The sequence below is a fragment of the Hylobates moloch genome, unplaced genomic scaffold (assembly GCF_009828535.3).
Source record: "Hylobates moloch isolate HMO894 unplaced genomic scaffold, HMol_V3 SCAFFOLD_3, whole genome shotgun sequence".
Taxonomy (NCBI): domain Eukaryota; kingdom Metazoa; phylum Chordata; class Mammalia; order Primates; family Hylobatidae; genus Hylobates; species Hylobates moloch.
Genome location: NW_026652278.1, coordinates 29,507,108 through 29,522,544, shown reverse-complemented (window position 1 = coordinate 29,522,544; position 15,437 = coordinate 29,507,108). Strand labels below are relative to the sequence as shown.

Below are 15,437 nucleotides of genomic sequence, written 5' to 3'. Positions count from 1 at the left end.
TGTATGGGAGTGTGAGTATGGGAGTGTGGGAGTGTGTATGGGAGTGTGTATGGGAGTGTGAGTACGGGAGTGTGTGTGTATGGGAGCGTGTGTATGGGAATGTGTGTGTGTATGAGTGTGTGTATGGGAGTGTGTGCATATGAGAGTGTGTATGGGTGTATGGGAGTGTGAGTACGGGAGTGTGTGTGCATGGGAGTGTGTGTGTGAGAATGGGTGTATGTGTGTATGGGAGTGAGGGTATGGACGTGTGTATGGGCGTGTGTGTGAGAGAATGGGAGTGTGTGTGTATGTGTGTATGGGAATGCGTGTGTGTATGGGTGTGTCTGTGTGTGAGCATGGGAGTGTGTGAGTGAGTGTGTGTGAGTAGGGGAGTGTGTGTGAGTATGGGAGTGTGTGTATGTGTGTGTGGTGTGAGTATGGGAGTGTGTGTGTGTATGGGAGTGTGAGAGAGAGAGTTGTTTGTAGACTGCACACAAGACAGTGCCTGAGATCCCCGTTTTGGCTTTTCTTGCCATGCTTCTTGACCTCCTCCAGGCTCACAGGTTTGAACGGCTCTGAGCACTGCTCATTGCTGGGGTTGGTGCAATCTGGTAGATGGGGGTCAGTGGGGCAATCACAGGGAAGTTTATGCTGCGAGTCCTCATCCCAGTCATCCCAGGCCCTTCCCAACCACCCCTCCTGCAGACACTTACTCGACATGTAGCTGAGAATGCGACTACTCAGCTCTGCATAGTCCAAAGACAGGAGGGACCCATCTCCACTGGCTCCTGGTGGCCCTGGCGGACCCCGAGGGCCCATCAGGTACTGACGTAGGTACTGACGCACGTCATCCCCTGGAGAGGAGAGGATGCACTAGCAGGACCCACCCAGGCCATGGGGGTCCCAGCCGTGGTCCAGCCGCAGCCTGGGCTCCCCGCACAAACTGGCTCCTGCGCGACATTTGTGAGTTCTGGGTCCGCTGGCCCACAGTGTTCAGGGGGGACACCAGCAAGCTGCCAGGTTCCTGAAGGGACACCTGCCAGTTTGCCTGGCATTGGGGCTTGGGAGGACAGTTCCTGCCCCCTTTCCAGCCGGTTTGCTGACTCAGCAAGCAGATCAGAGCAATAAGTGGCTCTTTGTCCAAAGGACTCTGCCTCCCTCTTGCAGCCCTTCTAAGGCTCAGACGAGGACAAGGTTTGCCTGACGAGTGAGGCCAGGAGAAAGCAAAGATAGTCCCACCCGCGATCCCCCCACAGGTGACTCACGCTGCAGCACAGCCAGGATGTCTTCAGAAGAGATGGCGGACGAGAACAAGCTGACGCCGTATCCCGAAGCTGTCGGGAAGAAAACCTCAGGTTACCTGCTTAGCAGGTACTGAAGCAACACCCTCATTATTCCAGAATCTGAAAGGCCCGGTCACTGAGCTGTTTGTCTTTGGGGGAAATGGATGAATGGAGTATTATGAGGCTATTTTGAAAGCATAACAAAGTCAATTACTGTTGTCGGGATTTTTTTTTTTTTTGTAAGAAAGGAAGTTTACTTTCAAGAACATGCTTTAGCCTAATGCCTGCCAGATGCTGCCAACCTTCATGCACAGGTGGGAAGAACCTATAATTAGGAACACATTAGTCGATTGCAGGAAGTCTCACTCGGTGTCTCTCCCTTGTGGCCGCCCTGAATCTGGACAGACCCTTGTTGACACTGTATCCCAGTGGCCCGATTATGATGAACTCAGAATTAAAACTCATATTCCAGAGAAGGGCAAAGCAAACAGCAAATGAGGAGATGAGGCTCTGGGAGCAAAAGCAGACCCACAGGAGGAAGGTGCCAGGTGCAGGGCGTGGGGAAGGGCTTACTCCGTAAGTAGCTCACAACGTGGCTTGCCAGCTCTGAGTAGTCGAAAGTCTCGCCTGTGATGGTGGTGACAGGTCCTGGGGGACCAGGTGGGCCTGGGGGACCCTGAACTCCGGATAGGTAAGATCTAATACTGTCACCTGCCGACCAAGGAACAAAGCAAAGTCAAGCCTGTCCCAAGAGGACATGTTCTGCCCATGGAGGTGACCTGAAGCACATGATAACATGCCTGCCCCGCCCCACACACGGGCCCAAGGCTGGGCCAGGAGGGAGCCTAGACTTCCCCTCACTGTCCTTCCCCTAATTACAGATGGAGAAACTGAAGCAGAGGCCCGAGCTGGGTCAAGTGGCCCATGAGGGCTGTGGACCAGCAAGACTCCAGCCAGCCACCCATTTGACAAATGAGCACATGCAAGGTGTGGTGTGAAAGCATGTGCGTGCATGGGGATGAGCATGTGCGCCAGCCTCCTCCCCAGGGTGTGTGGGCGAGGTGAGGTTGTGTCAGGGGCAGCTATGAGAAGGCTGGTGTTGGGGAGCTCACAGGCCTGTAGGCCTGGCTCTGCAGGGGGAAGACCTGGGCCTGGACACAGACACACACACACACACACACACACACACACACACAATCCCACTGCCCTACATCGTCCCATGCCTTTTAGCCTCATTTCTGTGATGATACCACAGCTCCCTTGCAAAGAGACTGTATCTCCATGTTCTTGTCCCCACGGCTTGCGGCGGCCGGCTACTCACTCTGCATGTACTCAGAGATGTACTGCTGAATCTCCTGGCCAGAGCTGCTGATAGAGCCCGGAGGCCCAGGGGGCCCGGGGGGCCCTGGTGGGCCTGACACGTACATAGTACTTGATGATCCCCCTGCAGCAAAGAGAAAGTGTCCTGTGTCGGTTTCTCCACCCTAGGGTCAGACAAACGGGCCCAGGAATAGCTTCCATGGTCTGAGGAGGGAGGGTCATCTCAGGGGGAGAAATAGGATAGTGGCAAGGAGAAGGGTCCCCGAGAAGAGAAGAAAGGACAGCCTGTAGCAGCCGCTGTCTGAAAGTGTCACAGAGCTAGGAAACTGCCCCAGGCCAAACCGCCCTTTCCTTCTGCAAGCTGCTGAAGGACCCCCAACATCGCATCCCCCTTCTCTCAACTCCCCAGCACCCTGGGTCTGTCTGTTCTCCATCATGCGGTGTCTGCATTGTTAGGTATCATTATATGTGCCTGGGTCCTCCCCCTCAACCCAATAACTCGTAACCTCCTTAAAGGCAGCTCATAGGTCCTAGCACATGGAGAAGACAGCCAATCAACAATGAATCATGGGGAAATGAATGAACGAATAGAGCAACATCCTCACTGGAATGATCAGCCTTCACCAGAAGAAGCGGAGAAGAACTTTGGTCACTTTCAGTTCTTACCTTCAGAAGGACCACTAGGAATGCCAAGAGCCCCTGGAACACCTGGATCACCTGGAATCCAAAATGAGAAGTTTGCCTCACCTCCTCCAGGAAGCCTTCCCTGGTTAAGCCAAACCACACTTACTAGTGTGTGTCTCAACAATCGTCCCATGTCTCTTGGCCTCATTTTTGTAATAATACCACAGCTCCCTTGTACAGAGGCTGTATCTCCATGTCTTTGTCCCTTCCTCCCTCTGGCCTTTCCTTCCTCCAGCCTCTTCTCTCTCCCAAGACTTTACACTGATAAGTACTTGCTGCCATCTCTTCAGGCTCTGGGCTCTGGGCACCAGGCTCACCCCTACTCCTCACCACCTTCTCGCTGCTCCCTCACTGACCTTTGTCACCTTTGGGTCCCTGGGGGCCAGGTGGGCCTGGTGGTCCCTGAAGGTTGAGTCCGAAAGAACTGGACCCTGGAAGCCAACAACACACACAGTGCAGTCAGCCAGGGTTTGGAGAGGCTCTGGCCAGAGCCAGAATGGGGCGGGGCTCAGCCCTTACCTGAGGTTGAGAAACCTGGAAGGCCTTGCTCACCTGAGGAACACACCAAGAGAGGGACAGTCAGTCTCACTTTTCTCACCCACTAACAGCCCTGTAGAGCCTCCCCAAGATCCATGATTGCTGGGGCTGCGTTGCCCTTTGGGCAGTACCTAGAGATGCCACACACACACGCACACACACTTGCATCACACCCACGCACACACCCAACCATTCCTAGAGACACGCTGCTCTACTCTTGCTTATTTGCACCAGGTGCCTTTCTATCAAGCTCAAAGCTCTTGGGAGGTGAGCTTTTGCCACCCCCACCTCTACCCCAGGTTTTGTTTGATGCCAGCTCTACTGTACCTTGGTGTCCTCTGGGGCCTGGGGGACCTGAGGGAAAAAGGCAGAGAGCTATGAGACAGGTACCAACCAGGTGTTGTGGTTTCAATGCGCCCATGGAGGAGGGGATAGGGGCTCCAATGCTAGAGCAGATATAGAACTTGGGGTTCCTTGTGCCTCTCCTCTCACTAGGCCAATGCTGGGTGGCTATCCTTTGTAGAGTTTCTGACTACTGTGCCTCCCCCCTACCTTCGCTCCAGGCTGCTGAGCTCCTAATGGGATAAGGCAGAAGGACGCAAAAATGCCCCAGCTCATTCAGCTTCATCCAAACCCTCCTGGCAACCAGCAGGTAAACAGAGGACACATACTGGCTTCTGGGTTCCCTGATACACTGTTCTCACCTTGGTCTCCCTTGGGACCTGGGGGGCCAGGTGGGCCTGGGGGACCAGAGAGGAAGGCTTCTGCAGAGGAAAGAAATAGTTTGAGTATGGACACTGATATTTGTGAGGAAGCAGCACTTAGCACAGCACCTGACAACATAGATGCTCAATCAATACTTGTCAGATGGATGGATGGGTGGATGGATGGATGAATGGGTGGGTGGATGAATGGGTGGGTGGGTGGGTGGATGGATGGATGGATGGATGGATGGATGGATGGATGGATGGATGGATGGGTAGGTGGATGGGAAGATGGATGGATAAATGGATGGGTGGATGGATTTTCCACTAGGAACAGGTTCTGGCCTAATGTTTGCTTTGAAGTTATTTCCATAAGTTTCTATGTTGCACTGTCAGCACTTACTTCATGTGCATGTATCCTGCCTACTTTATCAGATCTGGGCTCCCCAAGGATAGGAACCAGGTCTCCTCGGTTAGGCCAGAAGCTCCCCAAGGGCAGAGCTGGCTCCCTTCCTCAGGCCAGACTACCAGGGTGGTTGGGTTGACATGGTTATTCCCTCCATGTGCAGCAAGCAGGAAGATTATATAAACACATCCCCATGGAAGTCAGGAGCAGGAAGCCTGGTGAGTAGGTTGTGACCACAAGGCTATGGCCACAATTTGTGGCAGGACAAGGGCTGAGGTGGAGAATAGGTGCGACTTGACTCCCTGACATTACCTGAGTTGGGCGGGAACGATCCTGGTGGGCCTGGTGGGCCTGGCAAACCCTCCCCTAGGAAAGAGAACCCCCAAGACTTATTAGTGCCAAGAGGGGAGCCAGGAACCCTCTGCTCAGGAGGCGGCGGCAGGGAAGCTCTTTCCTATAAGCCAGCCCAGAGGGCCCCGGGCTCAGGGTCCCATTGTTACCCACCTCTCACCTCCCCTTCCCACCTCCCAGTGGTAAGCTCCGCTCTCACCTGGTGGGCCTCGGGGTCCTGGTGGGCCTGGAATGGAAGGCCCTGCAGAAGAGAACAAGGAAGAGGCCATGCTGAGCTCAGGGAGCTGAGGCCACCCCGAGGATCTTGGCTTCCTCACTAAGTGCCTTGAATCTCCTGTCTCCCAAACTCCCCACCTTCTAAAGGTCCCCAAGATACTCACCTGGTGGCCCGCGCGGGCCGGGTGGGCCTGGGGGACCTTGTAAATTAAGAACCTCTATAGAGAGAAGAAAACAGAAATGAGCAAAAGCTGTCACGAGGCTGCTCTCTGCCACACTTCTCACCTCTCACTGGATCTGCAGTCCCAGGCACCCCAGGCTACCCTCACACCCCAGACACCAGGCCCTGTGTCACGGCACAGGAGCCTGCAGCACCTCATCTGCCAAGGGTGCCCCCTCATTCAGAGGCAGGGCAGGACCATAGTCAAGCTCCCTGACAGTTGATAAGAGCATGTGGAATGACGGGGATACATTGGATTTTGGTGTCTGAAAGTCTGAGTTCAAACCCCTGCTCCCACATGTCTGGCTGGTGACTTTGGGCAAGTTCTCAACCTCTTTCAGCCAAAGTTTCCTCCTCTGTAAACCAAGGTCAAAAAGACCTACATCACAGGGGTGCTGAGAAGACTCATCACAGGGGTGCTGAGAAGACTGAGAAACAACGAAGACCAAGCTCCTAACACAGTGATAGCTCAGAGTGAGCGCTGGACCGGGTGGGCTGAAGCCTTTGCTGCTCTGCACTCCAGATATCCAGGTGGGAGGCCCAGCAGTCTCCACCTGGGCTCCTTAAAGGACCCGGGAGTCAGTCCTCTCAGCCTGGGCCTGCAGCCAAGAACCCACAGACACTTGTCATTGCTCTCTGGGTCAGCGGTGCACTCCTGCCAGATACTCATCTTCAAGGCCAAGTCTGCCCCTGGTCTTCTTGTAACCCCAGAACTTCTCTGACAGCTGCTCCAAGCTCCAGGGAATCACCTTGCAAGACCCCAGTGAAGAGCCCTGGCCCTCTCCTCCTTTTCCAAAACACACCTTTCACGTCATCTAGAACAGAGGGGCCCGCGGCCACCCAGAGAGGAAAGTCCTCCCGACTGGGCCCATCGCCTTGCGTTCTTGCAGGGTGTGACATACCTTGCTGTCCTGGGAGACCAGCCGGGCCGGCAGGGCCTGGAAACGGGGTTGAGGAAGAAAAGGCTAAATCATGTGTGTAGGGTCATAGGAAGAACTAAAGGCATAATTCCTCCCAAGGCATGGAACAGAGACCCAAAGAGGCCACCTTGCTTATTTGAGAGCAATAAGCAATTCGAGACCAGCCCTGCGGTCCAGTTGCGTGAGAACATCTCTGACAGGTACCGGGACCCCGGGGCAGGCGGGACTGCCCCCTCTGCTGCTGTCCTGTAATGGTTAGGGACTTCTGTACGCCTCTATGTACTCCTTCTCACTGGAGCTTGTCAGGAGGGAAGGCTGGTACATTCTGGCCTTGGTTGTGATAAGTTGTGTACTTCATTTGTACATAAAAATGTAAAATAATTAAAAATACATATAACAAAATAACAGGCACTTTGGAAAGGTAGGAAACAAATTGTCCATAACTCTTCAATTTGTGGGCATTTTATTTTCTTCCAGCATTTTTTCTTTTTTGCATCTTGTATTAATACAGTTGAAACCACAGAGCAGGCATTATTGAGTGTCCTGCTCTTTCAATAAACGTTTTATCTCCTAACAACTTTGTTCGGAAGTTTTCATATTTTTGTCACCATCCCATGTGGAGATATTTTCTTCAAATAGATACCTAGCATTTTTGTTGCCCTGGATGCAGAATATCAAATTGTTTTCCAGGAGGAAACAAAGGGCTCAAGGACTGAGTCTTCTGACTGGCCACAGGCTCTAGAGGTAGACTGATCTGGGCCAAATCCTTTGTCCTGCTGCTTATTGGCCATGGGACCTTGGGCAAGTCATTTACCCGCTCCAGGCCTCAGCTTCCCCTTCGGTAAATGCTGAGAGCACATTCACCTCCTATGCTGTGAAGTAGGATAACTGATCTACCTCATTGTCTGAGAATGCAGGAGTTTGCTTTTCTCAGGCCAAACTCCTTATTCTCTTTACCAGGTTCAGTTCCTGCCCTGGGTTTCGGGATCTGAACAAATATGGCTAGAGTCACTACCACCAAGACCTACTGCTGATTTGGGGCAAAGCAAGAAAACAGACTGACCTGGGGCACCTGGAGGTCCTGGGGGTCCCATGGCTCCAGGAGGTCCTGGGGGGCCTGGGACAGTGAGCATCGACGACCCCTCTGGAAACAGAAGGCACATGGAACACTGAGCCCTACTCTTCTCACTCAGAGGCGCTGGGACCCGAGCCAGGCTGTGGTGGGCAGCCTGGCATTTCTTCCTCTCATCACTGCTAAATTTCCCTCCTCCCCCACTACTGATCCAAAAAGCTCCCTGCCACATCCTGCCCAGAACACTGCAGAGCCAAGGTAGGTGCCCAGCATAAGAAAGACACAGAAAGGAGGGTCCCTCTAGGACCTGCCTACCTGAAGTCACGATCTTGCCTGGAGCTCCTGGTTCACCTAGGAAGAGAGGAAAAGGCTGAGAGTGGTTGTTCTGAGGATCCATTAGTGGCTCAATAAGCCATTTTCAAGGCTCCTGATTGCATTTGGGACCCACTTCTGGGCCTCTCACCATCAGGCTAAAGGCATTTTAATGAACTGAAGGAAGGCAAGCAGGATGCATTAAGCCCCAATCTTTCAGCCAGAGCCCCTGGAGGCCAGAGCATCCGTCTTCATTCAGAGAAGTGGCTTCACTTGAGGATGTGGAAAGCTTGCCTTTCAGTGAGCTCAGAATGAGGCTGGCTGGAGAGTTGTTCACGCTCCCACATTCCACCACCTCTACCTGGGAATCGCCTTAGGTGGGAAAATTACTCAAAGGTCAAAGGACAGAGGCGATGAGCCCTCCAGGTAGAGCGGGATTCCCAGAGTGCTCTGCGGGACAGTTGTAGGGGCTGTGCAGGATTAAAGGGGGGCTCTGCAGTGGGTAAGTCTGAGAAGGTCTGAGTTATATAAAGGTTAACAGGATCTCTTTTCTGCTTTGTGTCTCAGAGCATTGAAAATACAAGTGTGCCATGGAGGACTTTTGAGAAGAGGACATTCCCAAACGTATCAACTGGATGCAGTGCTGAGAACTGACGATCCACAGACTCACTTGGGGAAACCATTCTTTAGGGGCCCCTTTTTTCATTTCTCAAGTTCTGTGAGCAATTCAGTCATTCATACAATGAAAGGAGACTATTGCTCTCTCCCTAAAGGAAAGCAGAGGGATGGTCTCTGCTCACCATCCTTCAGCCAGGGCTCATGAACAAGGCAGGAGAAGCACTTGAGTTTGTTTTGTTGGGATGCAATCCAGCGTTAGGTAAAATGGCCCCTCTTGGGCATGTTGTCCAGGCAGGGTCTGAACTCCCCCTTGGACGGGAAGTCACGGGCCCTCAAAAAAGGAGGGTTTCTGTTATTCTTGGGAATTCCAAAACCTATGAGACTCTTACAAAAGGTACCATGCATTTGTGAACAGATCCACGGACCTAGTGTGGTCTGCCTGGGACCTATAAACTCAGTTATCATTATTTTGGAATTACATTTAGTTAGCCCTAAAGAACTCGTTGGCCCAATCAGTCACTGGAAATGATTTCTGGAAAGTGGTTATTTTAGGGTCCCACCAAGAGTGACAGTGACTGCTCATGACAGAGCACAGCTCCATAGAATGTCAAAGTTCAGGAGCGTGTTGGGGTCAAAGGAACAGAAGGAGAAAGACCATCCCTGAGCACTGTGGGTCCCTGAACTTGCTTGGGGTTGAGGTCTGATAGGCAGAACTGGACAAGAGGGTCACTGTGTGCATGGGCATCACCACATTGCCCCAGTCCGACCCCTGAGGATGAGCTCCCCTCTGAGCACACGACTTGCCCTCTCAGTAGCATCTTAACACTCCTCTCTGCCTGTACTAAAGCCTCTTCTCAGGAAGGGTCTGATGCAGCCATTCACACCAAGGCTGATATGAATGATAAGGGCAAAGGTAGCTCCTGCCTCAGGGGAAGAGACTTGTTAGGAGGGGACCAAGCCTACATACCAGGGGGATGAAGCACTAATGGGGGCATTTAGAGGCAAAACAGGGCACGGAAAGGCTTTGGGGAGGGCAGTGCCCTTCTAGAACCTCCTGCAACAATGGCCTGGAGACATCCAACTATGAAAGCAAGGTTCAGGTTTGTGGGGTCGGGAGGTGTTTGGGGAGAGGTGGGGCTTGAGGACTCGGCTTGGTTCACAAATCCCTGGGCTCCCAGCCTCATAGCCCTCTGCTGGAACCACTAGATGCCACTGTTGATCCAGGCTCTGGCCAGAGAACGGCCTCCTCCTGTCCATCCCTTCCTTCCACAAAAATGGCCAGTGAAAAGAAAGAAATCTCGTTTGGAAATTCACTTACCTTTTATTCCTGGTCGGCCAGGGGTACCGGGAAGTCCTGATGTGATTAGAACAAGTAAGTCAGGATGATGAAGGCCCAGCAATTCCAGACGCCCTCAGGTAGTAACTAGTGCTCTGTCACTCAGCACAGCCACACTGCTGATTAAAACCCTGGGACGCACCAGCTTTGCCTTCCGCCTTAGTCTAGACAACCCGGGGGAGCCTCTTGCTCTGGGCCCTTGTCCCTCTTCGGGAAATGGGGCAACAGCTTGGCTTGGAGCAGGCAGAGGCCCATGGGCTCAGCTTTGGAAAGTTCCATCCCATGGGGTTATGAGCCACCTGCAGAGCAGCCTGTCTCCCCTCTCCCCTGCAGGGGAGGGGCTGGGCTTCCTGTGTCCAATGCAGCATCACCCTCTTGCCTTTAACTACCCAACTCCTCTGTGAGAGCATCGGAAGCATGTCCCTATGCATTCAACTGCTGGGTGGCTGCTGCCTGATTTCATTTTCAATCTTTGCCTAATTTCTTTCAGGAAATTAGGGGATGAGTGTAGTGATATGGGGGCACAATGATCCAACTACAGGACAGGCTTTAACACTGAGGCTGTCCCAGAGAAACTGGGCTTTCCTGAACAAGGGTGGGTGCCCACGCCCTGCCATGCCAGTGGGGGAACTTGGGCCGCTGGACTAACAGCTCTCCTGGCTAGCAGGAGCTCTGCTATGGGCTTGGGGTTCCTCTCAGATTCCTGCACCCGAGGGGAACAGGGCACAGGCAGACAGAATTGGCACACAATCTAATCTCATTTCTACTAGAATGGTATTCTAGATTGTTCTGTGCCTATTTTTCCTTCCTAAGGTGCTTCTCAAGACTCATAGTGAAAGGGAGTGTGTGCCAGGGAGTTGGCGGAGGAGACGAAAACTCTGGTGACTGCAGGAAAAGCCCTGGCCCAAGCAGTTACCCCAGGAGGAGGAGGGAGACAGCAGGTGGGAGTGATCCAGCGACTCACCCTGAGGTCCCTGGGGTCCTGTGAGACCTACAGAAAATCAGCATAAGAGGGAACAGTTGAAGGGTTGAGGCCATCCCTGGTAGCCACACCCACACCTGCAGAAACCGGTGGACATTGTGGTGGAGGGGTCAGTGGGTACAGAAGGACACGTCTCATGCCGGGGCAGCCAGCATCCATGGACCTCTCAGCTCTGGATGGAGAGCAGTTCTGTGGGCTTTGCAGTGAAGCGACCCACCACTTTCTCGGGCAATGATGCTGAGCCTATTTGGGTTCACAGATCCTTTTGGAATCTGAGGAGAGCCACAAACCCAGAATGCTCAACACTCACGGATCCCAATGCTGCCCCAGGTTCCCCCTCTATGGCTCCTGTCTGGGCACCCGCCAAAGGAGGCTGAGGAGGCCCCTACTCTCAGAGGCCCCCAATGAATGCCCACCCGCCTTAACTACACAGCTTTCTTGGCTGGTATTCATTTGTTCTTCCTGCAGCCCTGAGAAGTTTGCTCTTTGCTCTGGGTGGAGACTCTAACAATGGCTTCCTCTTCGGCCTGGTGGGTGTTGGTGAGGGCCCAGTACAGTCCCAGGAGAGGAGGACAAGAGGTGAAGGGCTCAGAGGAGCAAGATAGTGAGGTGACCTTCAAGTCTGCAGTTTTAAGAGTGTCCTTGCTCCTTTCTAGAAATCCTTGTATTCAGCTGTTAATCCCACTCTTCTGAATTGCCAGACTTAGTTACCCAGAGGTGCCAGGGCCTACAGCCACTGCACACAAAACAACCCAACACTATGGCAGTTCCCTGCTGAGCTGCTGGAGGAAAACGGGATAAGGCACACATGGGTGCATTTGTGCACACCTGCATGCACACACACACAACCATGCACATATAAACCCCTTCCCCCTCAACCTACCCACCTGCACATGCACACGCACACACATGCCTACATCCGCACACACAAAGCACACACACACTAAGCAGGGCCATGGCTCCCTCTTCCTGCTCTGTTACCTGGCTTTCCTGGGTCTCCAGAAGGTCCTGGTGGGCCACGGATTCCAGGCATCCCTGTAAGACCTTGTTCACCTAGAAAAGAATGGCCAACGTGGAAGTGTTTACATTTATGAAAGCTAAACTGGTCATCGCATCTGAGCTGATAGTTTCTGAGGGTTTTCCTAATTGACTTGCTGGCAGGTGGAAAGGAGAAGGGGAACAGAACTGGACACTGCACACTTCCACATGCCGTACGCTCCTCTGCACTACGGTTAAGGGGACTGAGGGCTGCATGCTGGAACACGGGCTGTGATGGGAGTGAGGCTGGGGGCAGTAGGTCAGTGACAAACCTCTTGGGCCTTGGTGTCCGTCTGGGCCAGCAGGACCTGGTAAAGTAGAAGCAAGTTCTCTCAGTTGCTCCTGGAGTGATTTCTGCGATTCCTCCCTCTACTGTCCCAGTGGCCTTGAAGCACATTGTCTCCCAGGAGCCCACGCAGCCATCAGCCATGGGACAGCCCTGTCTGTCACACTGTCTGGATACGGTACTCCCACTGCCCCTTCTCCTACACCAGCAATTGTCTCTTTTCCTGTTGAGAATTGGTCAGTGCCTTCCCATTGCATCTCAAGAGCCTCGATGCTTGTCGCGTTTACTCGAGGGCCTAGAAGTCAAGGTCCCCCATGTTCTTGTCTCCTCTGCTCTAGGGCATTATTGTAACCTCTCTCCAAAACAGTGGCCTTCTGGGACCATATCTTGCTCTTTCCCATTTCTTTGTCTTTCCCCGCTGATGCCGTCATCCCTGCATGGAAATTTCCAAACTGGTCATGATTAAAATCTTTCTAACTTTTTGGGACCACTTGAAATGCCCCCTCCTCCATCCTTCCTATTGGAAGAAATCTCCCCTTTGACTGTATCCTCACAGCACTCTGTACCTTGCATGACATTTGTCACCTCATGCAAATCTTATCTCCGCTTGAAGGAGGTAAAGCATCTCACTTGCCTAGCAAAGTGTCAGCACTCACAGCTGGGGAAACGAACAAGAGGGCAGATGCTGCATCTCCACAGGTAAGGCTTAAACCCTTCTTGGGTTTGATCCTCAACATGGGCTTTTTTTTTTTTTTTTTTTTTGAGAGATGGATTCTTGCTCTGTCACCCAGACTGTAGTGCAGTGATGTAATCATAGCTCACTGCAGCCTCCAACTCCTGAGTTCAAACGATCATCCTGAGTCCCCGGGATTACAAGCATGAATCACTGCACCTGGCTACCTCTGAGATTCTTGGTCAGTTTCTGCAGCCAGGCTGACAGGCACCTCAGGTGAACAAAAGGGTAAAAACCTGGATTTGGCCATGAGACTAGCCCTGGGATTCCTGGAACACTTGAGGTTCCTAAGGATTTCAACACTGTCTTCCCCAGGGGAGTGGGGAGCTCACGGGCAGCTCTTAGGTGAATGAACCATGCCCTGCAAGGCCTCTCCCAAAGTGGAAAGAAACCCACAGAGGTACCTGCAGCTCTCTGATCCCCAGAAAGGATGCCCAGACACAAAAATGACTGATCAAGGGAGACTCTACCAGGGGTGGGCAGATTAGAGAGCAGGAGAGGCAGCTCTAGAAGACGGATCTCTCCAGGGTCATGGTGACCCCTCAAATGGGGAACTCACTGAATCCATTCCTTTGGAACACTTACCCATTGCTCCTTTAGCCCCGGGCTCACCAACAGCACCAGGCAAACCTCTCATGCCAGGCTCGCCTGCAAAGGACAAAGAACTAGCTGGTTGGACACTTGCAAACTGTGTATGCTTCAACAATGGTAGTCTGCTCCCTCCTCCAAGAGGTCAAGGAAGCAGCTTCTGCTTTGATTCCAAGGTCAGGGCCACTTGGCTCCCCTGGGCAGTGGCATGGGCTCACCTAGAAACCACACCTAATCAGAACCATGGGCATGTGCATGAGTCTTATTTCCTTGAAAACTGAAAACCACCCCTTGAGTCACAGCTTTATTACTATCAATTTCCTTTATAATCATGCCAGTTGGCAGGAGGTCAGTGGTTGAGAGGATACCAGTGGTGCAAACTTTCTGCTGCTTCGGGAAGAGCTTAATTTTCTCAACTGTATTCCCCAAAAGAATCAGAGACAACCCTACACTTTCTTTTTTGCTCCAAACATTTACTGTTTGGACTATACATCTGGATACCTCCTTATCCTCCACTCCAGGCTTTATTTTCTCGTCTTGTGTTTTTTTCTAGATCACAAGTTCCCTGAAGGGTTTTAAACAGATTCTGTCTCTTACTTCTGGATTTTTTCCAACCTAGTAACTGATGGATTTACAAAAGTCATGGATAGATTAAAGTAGATTCCCATGACAGACTGACCTGTGAGGCCTCGAGGTCCTTTCTCACCCTGGTCACCTAAAACAAACAAGGGGGAGGCAGAAAAAGCCACAGTTGTGAGCAGGGAAAACACTCTCACCCAGTAACAGGGTCCCTGGCTGCAGGATAGTTCCCACTGTATCTGTGAACTCCTGTCAGCAGATGTTGGTGAGGACACAGCATTAATGCAGCCAAAGGAGCACATCTGATCTTTGGCAGTCAGTTCCCCTGCTACAAACTGACCCCCTAGCCCCTGCTATTGCACAAATTGGTGCCATGGACACAAGAGGTCAGATGCCTTGGAATGCTGTGTCTTCACCACCCTGAGAGCCACTCACCACCCCAGAATTCAATGTGACCTTAGTGCTTTGTTTCCCTTCTTTGTGCCTCAGTTTCCCTATCTGAGAGGTTGGATTAGAATGAGATCTTGGTCCAGGTCCTGTGCACCCTCAGACCCTGCAGTGAGGGTCCCATCTGGGCTCCCAGGAGTGAGGCAGGCCCTGGTAGTGACCGAGCAGCAGTGAGTGGCATACCTTTAGGTCCTGGTGGTCCCATCGGTCCTTTGTCACCTAAAAAGGAAATGGACACCTTGGTGTAAAATGCCCTACAGGGGACAACCAGGAAAGGGCAATGTCTGTCTCTGAAGACAGGCTCCCCCAATCCTGACTCCTCCTTCCCCTCTTGCACTTGTCAGCCTGCATAGGCTGTGGGTTGTGTCCATCAGACCCTCACTGTCCCCCCAGGCCTCCCTCCAGCTTACCTTTGACACCAGGAAGTCCCACTTCACCTCGGAGCCCTTGGAGACCTACAGGACCTGCCCAGCAGAAGAAACCATGCACACAGATGAGTATCCCCAGCTTTGGAATGATGAGACATGTATGCACACACATGCACACATACAGGCACACATATGCACACACCCTATAGTAAAAGTCAAAGGATGCTTTCCATGGACTCCTTCCCAAGTCCTTTTTAAGTCATTTTGGCCTAGGTTCCTTGCCCCTGCTGATGAACAGGCATTAGAACACATTGTAGAGCCTTGGCAGAGACACTTGAGCTGTGGCTCAAGATTCTCAAGACAGCAGGACAAGCTCTGTGGCCATAGGGGACAAGATAGAAGCAGGTGCTTGCTCAGATGGAGGCAGGATGGGGACTTCCATTGCTGAAGCTGCTGGA

The 15,437-nt window shown here is 52.4% G+C and overlaps 1 protein-coding gene across 1 annotated transcript in view; it reads right to left on the bottom strand.

Moving 5' to 3' along the window:
* Nucleotides 1-15,437, bottom strand: part of COL17A1 (collagen type XVII alpha 1 chain) — a 50,335-nt gene that overhangs the window by 4,585 nt on the left and 30,313 nt on the right. Inside the window, exons 25-47 of the mRNA XM_032178432.2 lie at nucleotides 15,022-15,075; nucleotides 14,795-14,830; nucleotides 14,265-14,300; nucleotides 13,583-13,645; nucleotides 12,251-12,286; nucleotides 11,922-11,993; nucleotides 10,923-10,949; nucleotides 9,941-9,976; nucleotides 8,008-8,043; nucleotides 7,684-7,764; nucleotides 6,603-6,638; nucleotides 5,645-5,698; nucleotides 5,464-5,505; nucleotides 5,226-5,279; nucleotides 4,508-4,567; nucleotides 4,131-4,157; nucleotides 3,786-3,818; nucleotides 3,623-3,697; nucleotides 3,249-3,299; nucleotides 2,584-2,706; nucleotides 1,836-1,973; nucleotides 1,245-1,313; nucleotides 693-833 (exon numbers count right to left, since the gene is read on the bottom strand). Of these exons, the coding sequence (XP_032034323.1) occupies nucleotides 693-833; nucleotides 1,245-1,313; nucleotides 1,836-1,973; nucleotides 2,584-2,706; nucleotides 3,249-3,299; nucleotides 3,623-3,697; nucleotides 3,786-3,818; nucleotides 4,131-4,157; nucleotides 4,508-4,567; nucleotides 5,226-5,279; nucleotides 5,464-5,505; nucleotides 5,645-5,698; nucleotides 6,603-6,638; nucleotides 7,684-7,764; nucleotides 8,008-8,043; nucleotides 9,941-9,976; nucleotides 10,923-10,949; nucleotides 11,922-11,993; nucleotides 12,251-12,286; nucleotides 13,583-13,645; nucleotides 14,265-14,300; nucleotides 14,795-14,830; nucleotides 15,022-15,075 (1,380 nt within the window). The remainder of the gene's footprint in view (nucleotides 1-692; nucleotides 834-1,244; nucleotides 1,314-1,835; nucleotides 1,974-2,583; nucleotides 2,707-3,248; nucleotides 3,300-3,622; nucleotides 3,698-3,785; nucleotides 3,819-4,130; nucleotides 4,158-4,507; nucleotides 4,568-5,225; nucleotides 5,280-5,463; nucleotides 5,506-5,644; nucleotides 5,699-6,602; nucleotides 6,639-7,683; nucleotides 7,765-8,007; nucleotides 8,044-9,940; nucleotides 9,977-10,922; nucleotides 10,950-11,921; nucleotides 11,994-12,250; nucleotides 12,287-13,582; nucleotides 13,646-14,264; nucleotides 14,301-14,794; nucleotides 14,831-15,021; nucleotides 15,076-15,437) is intronic.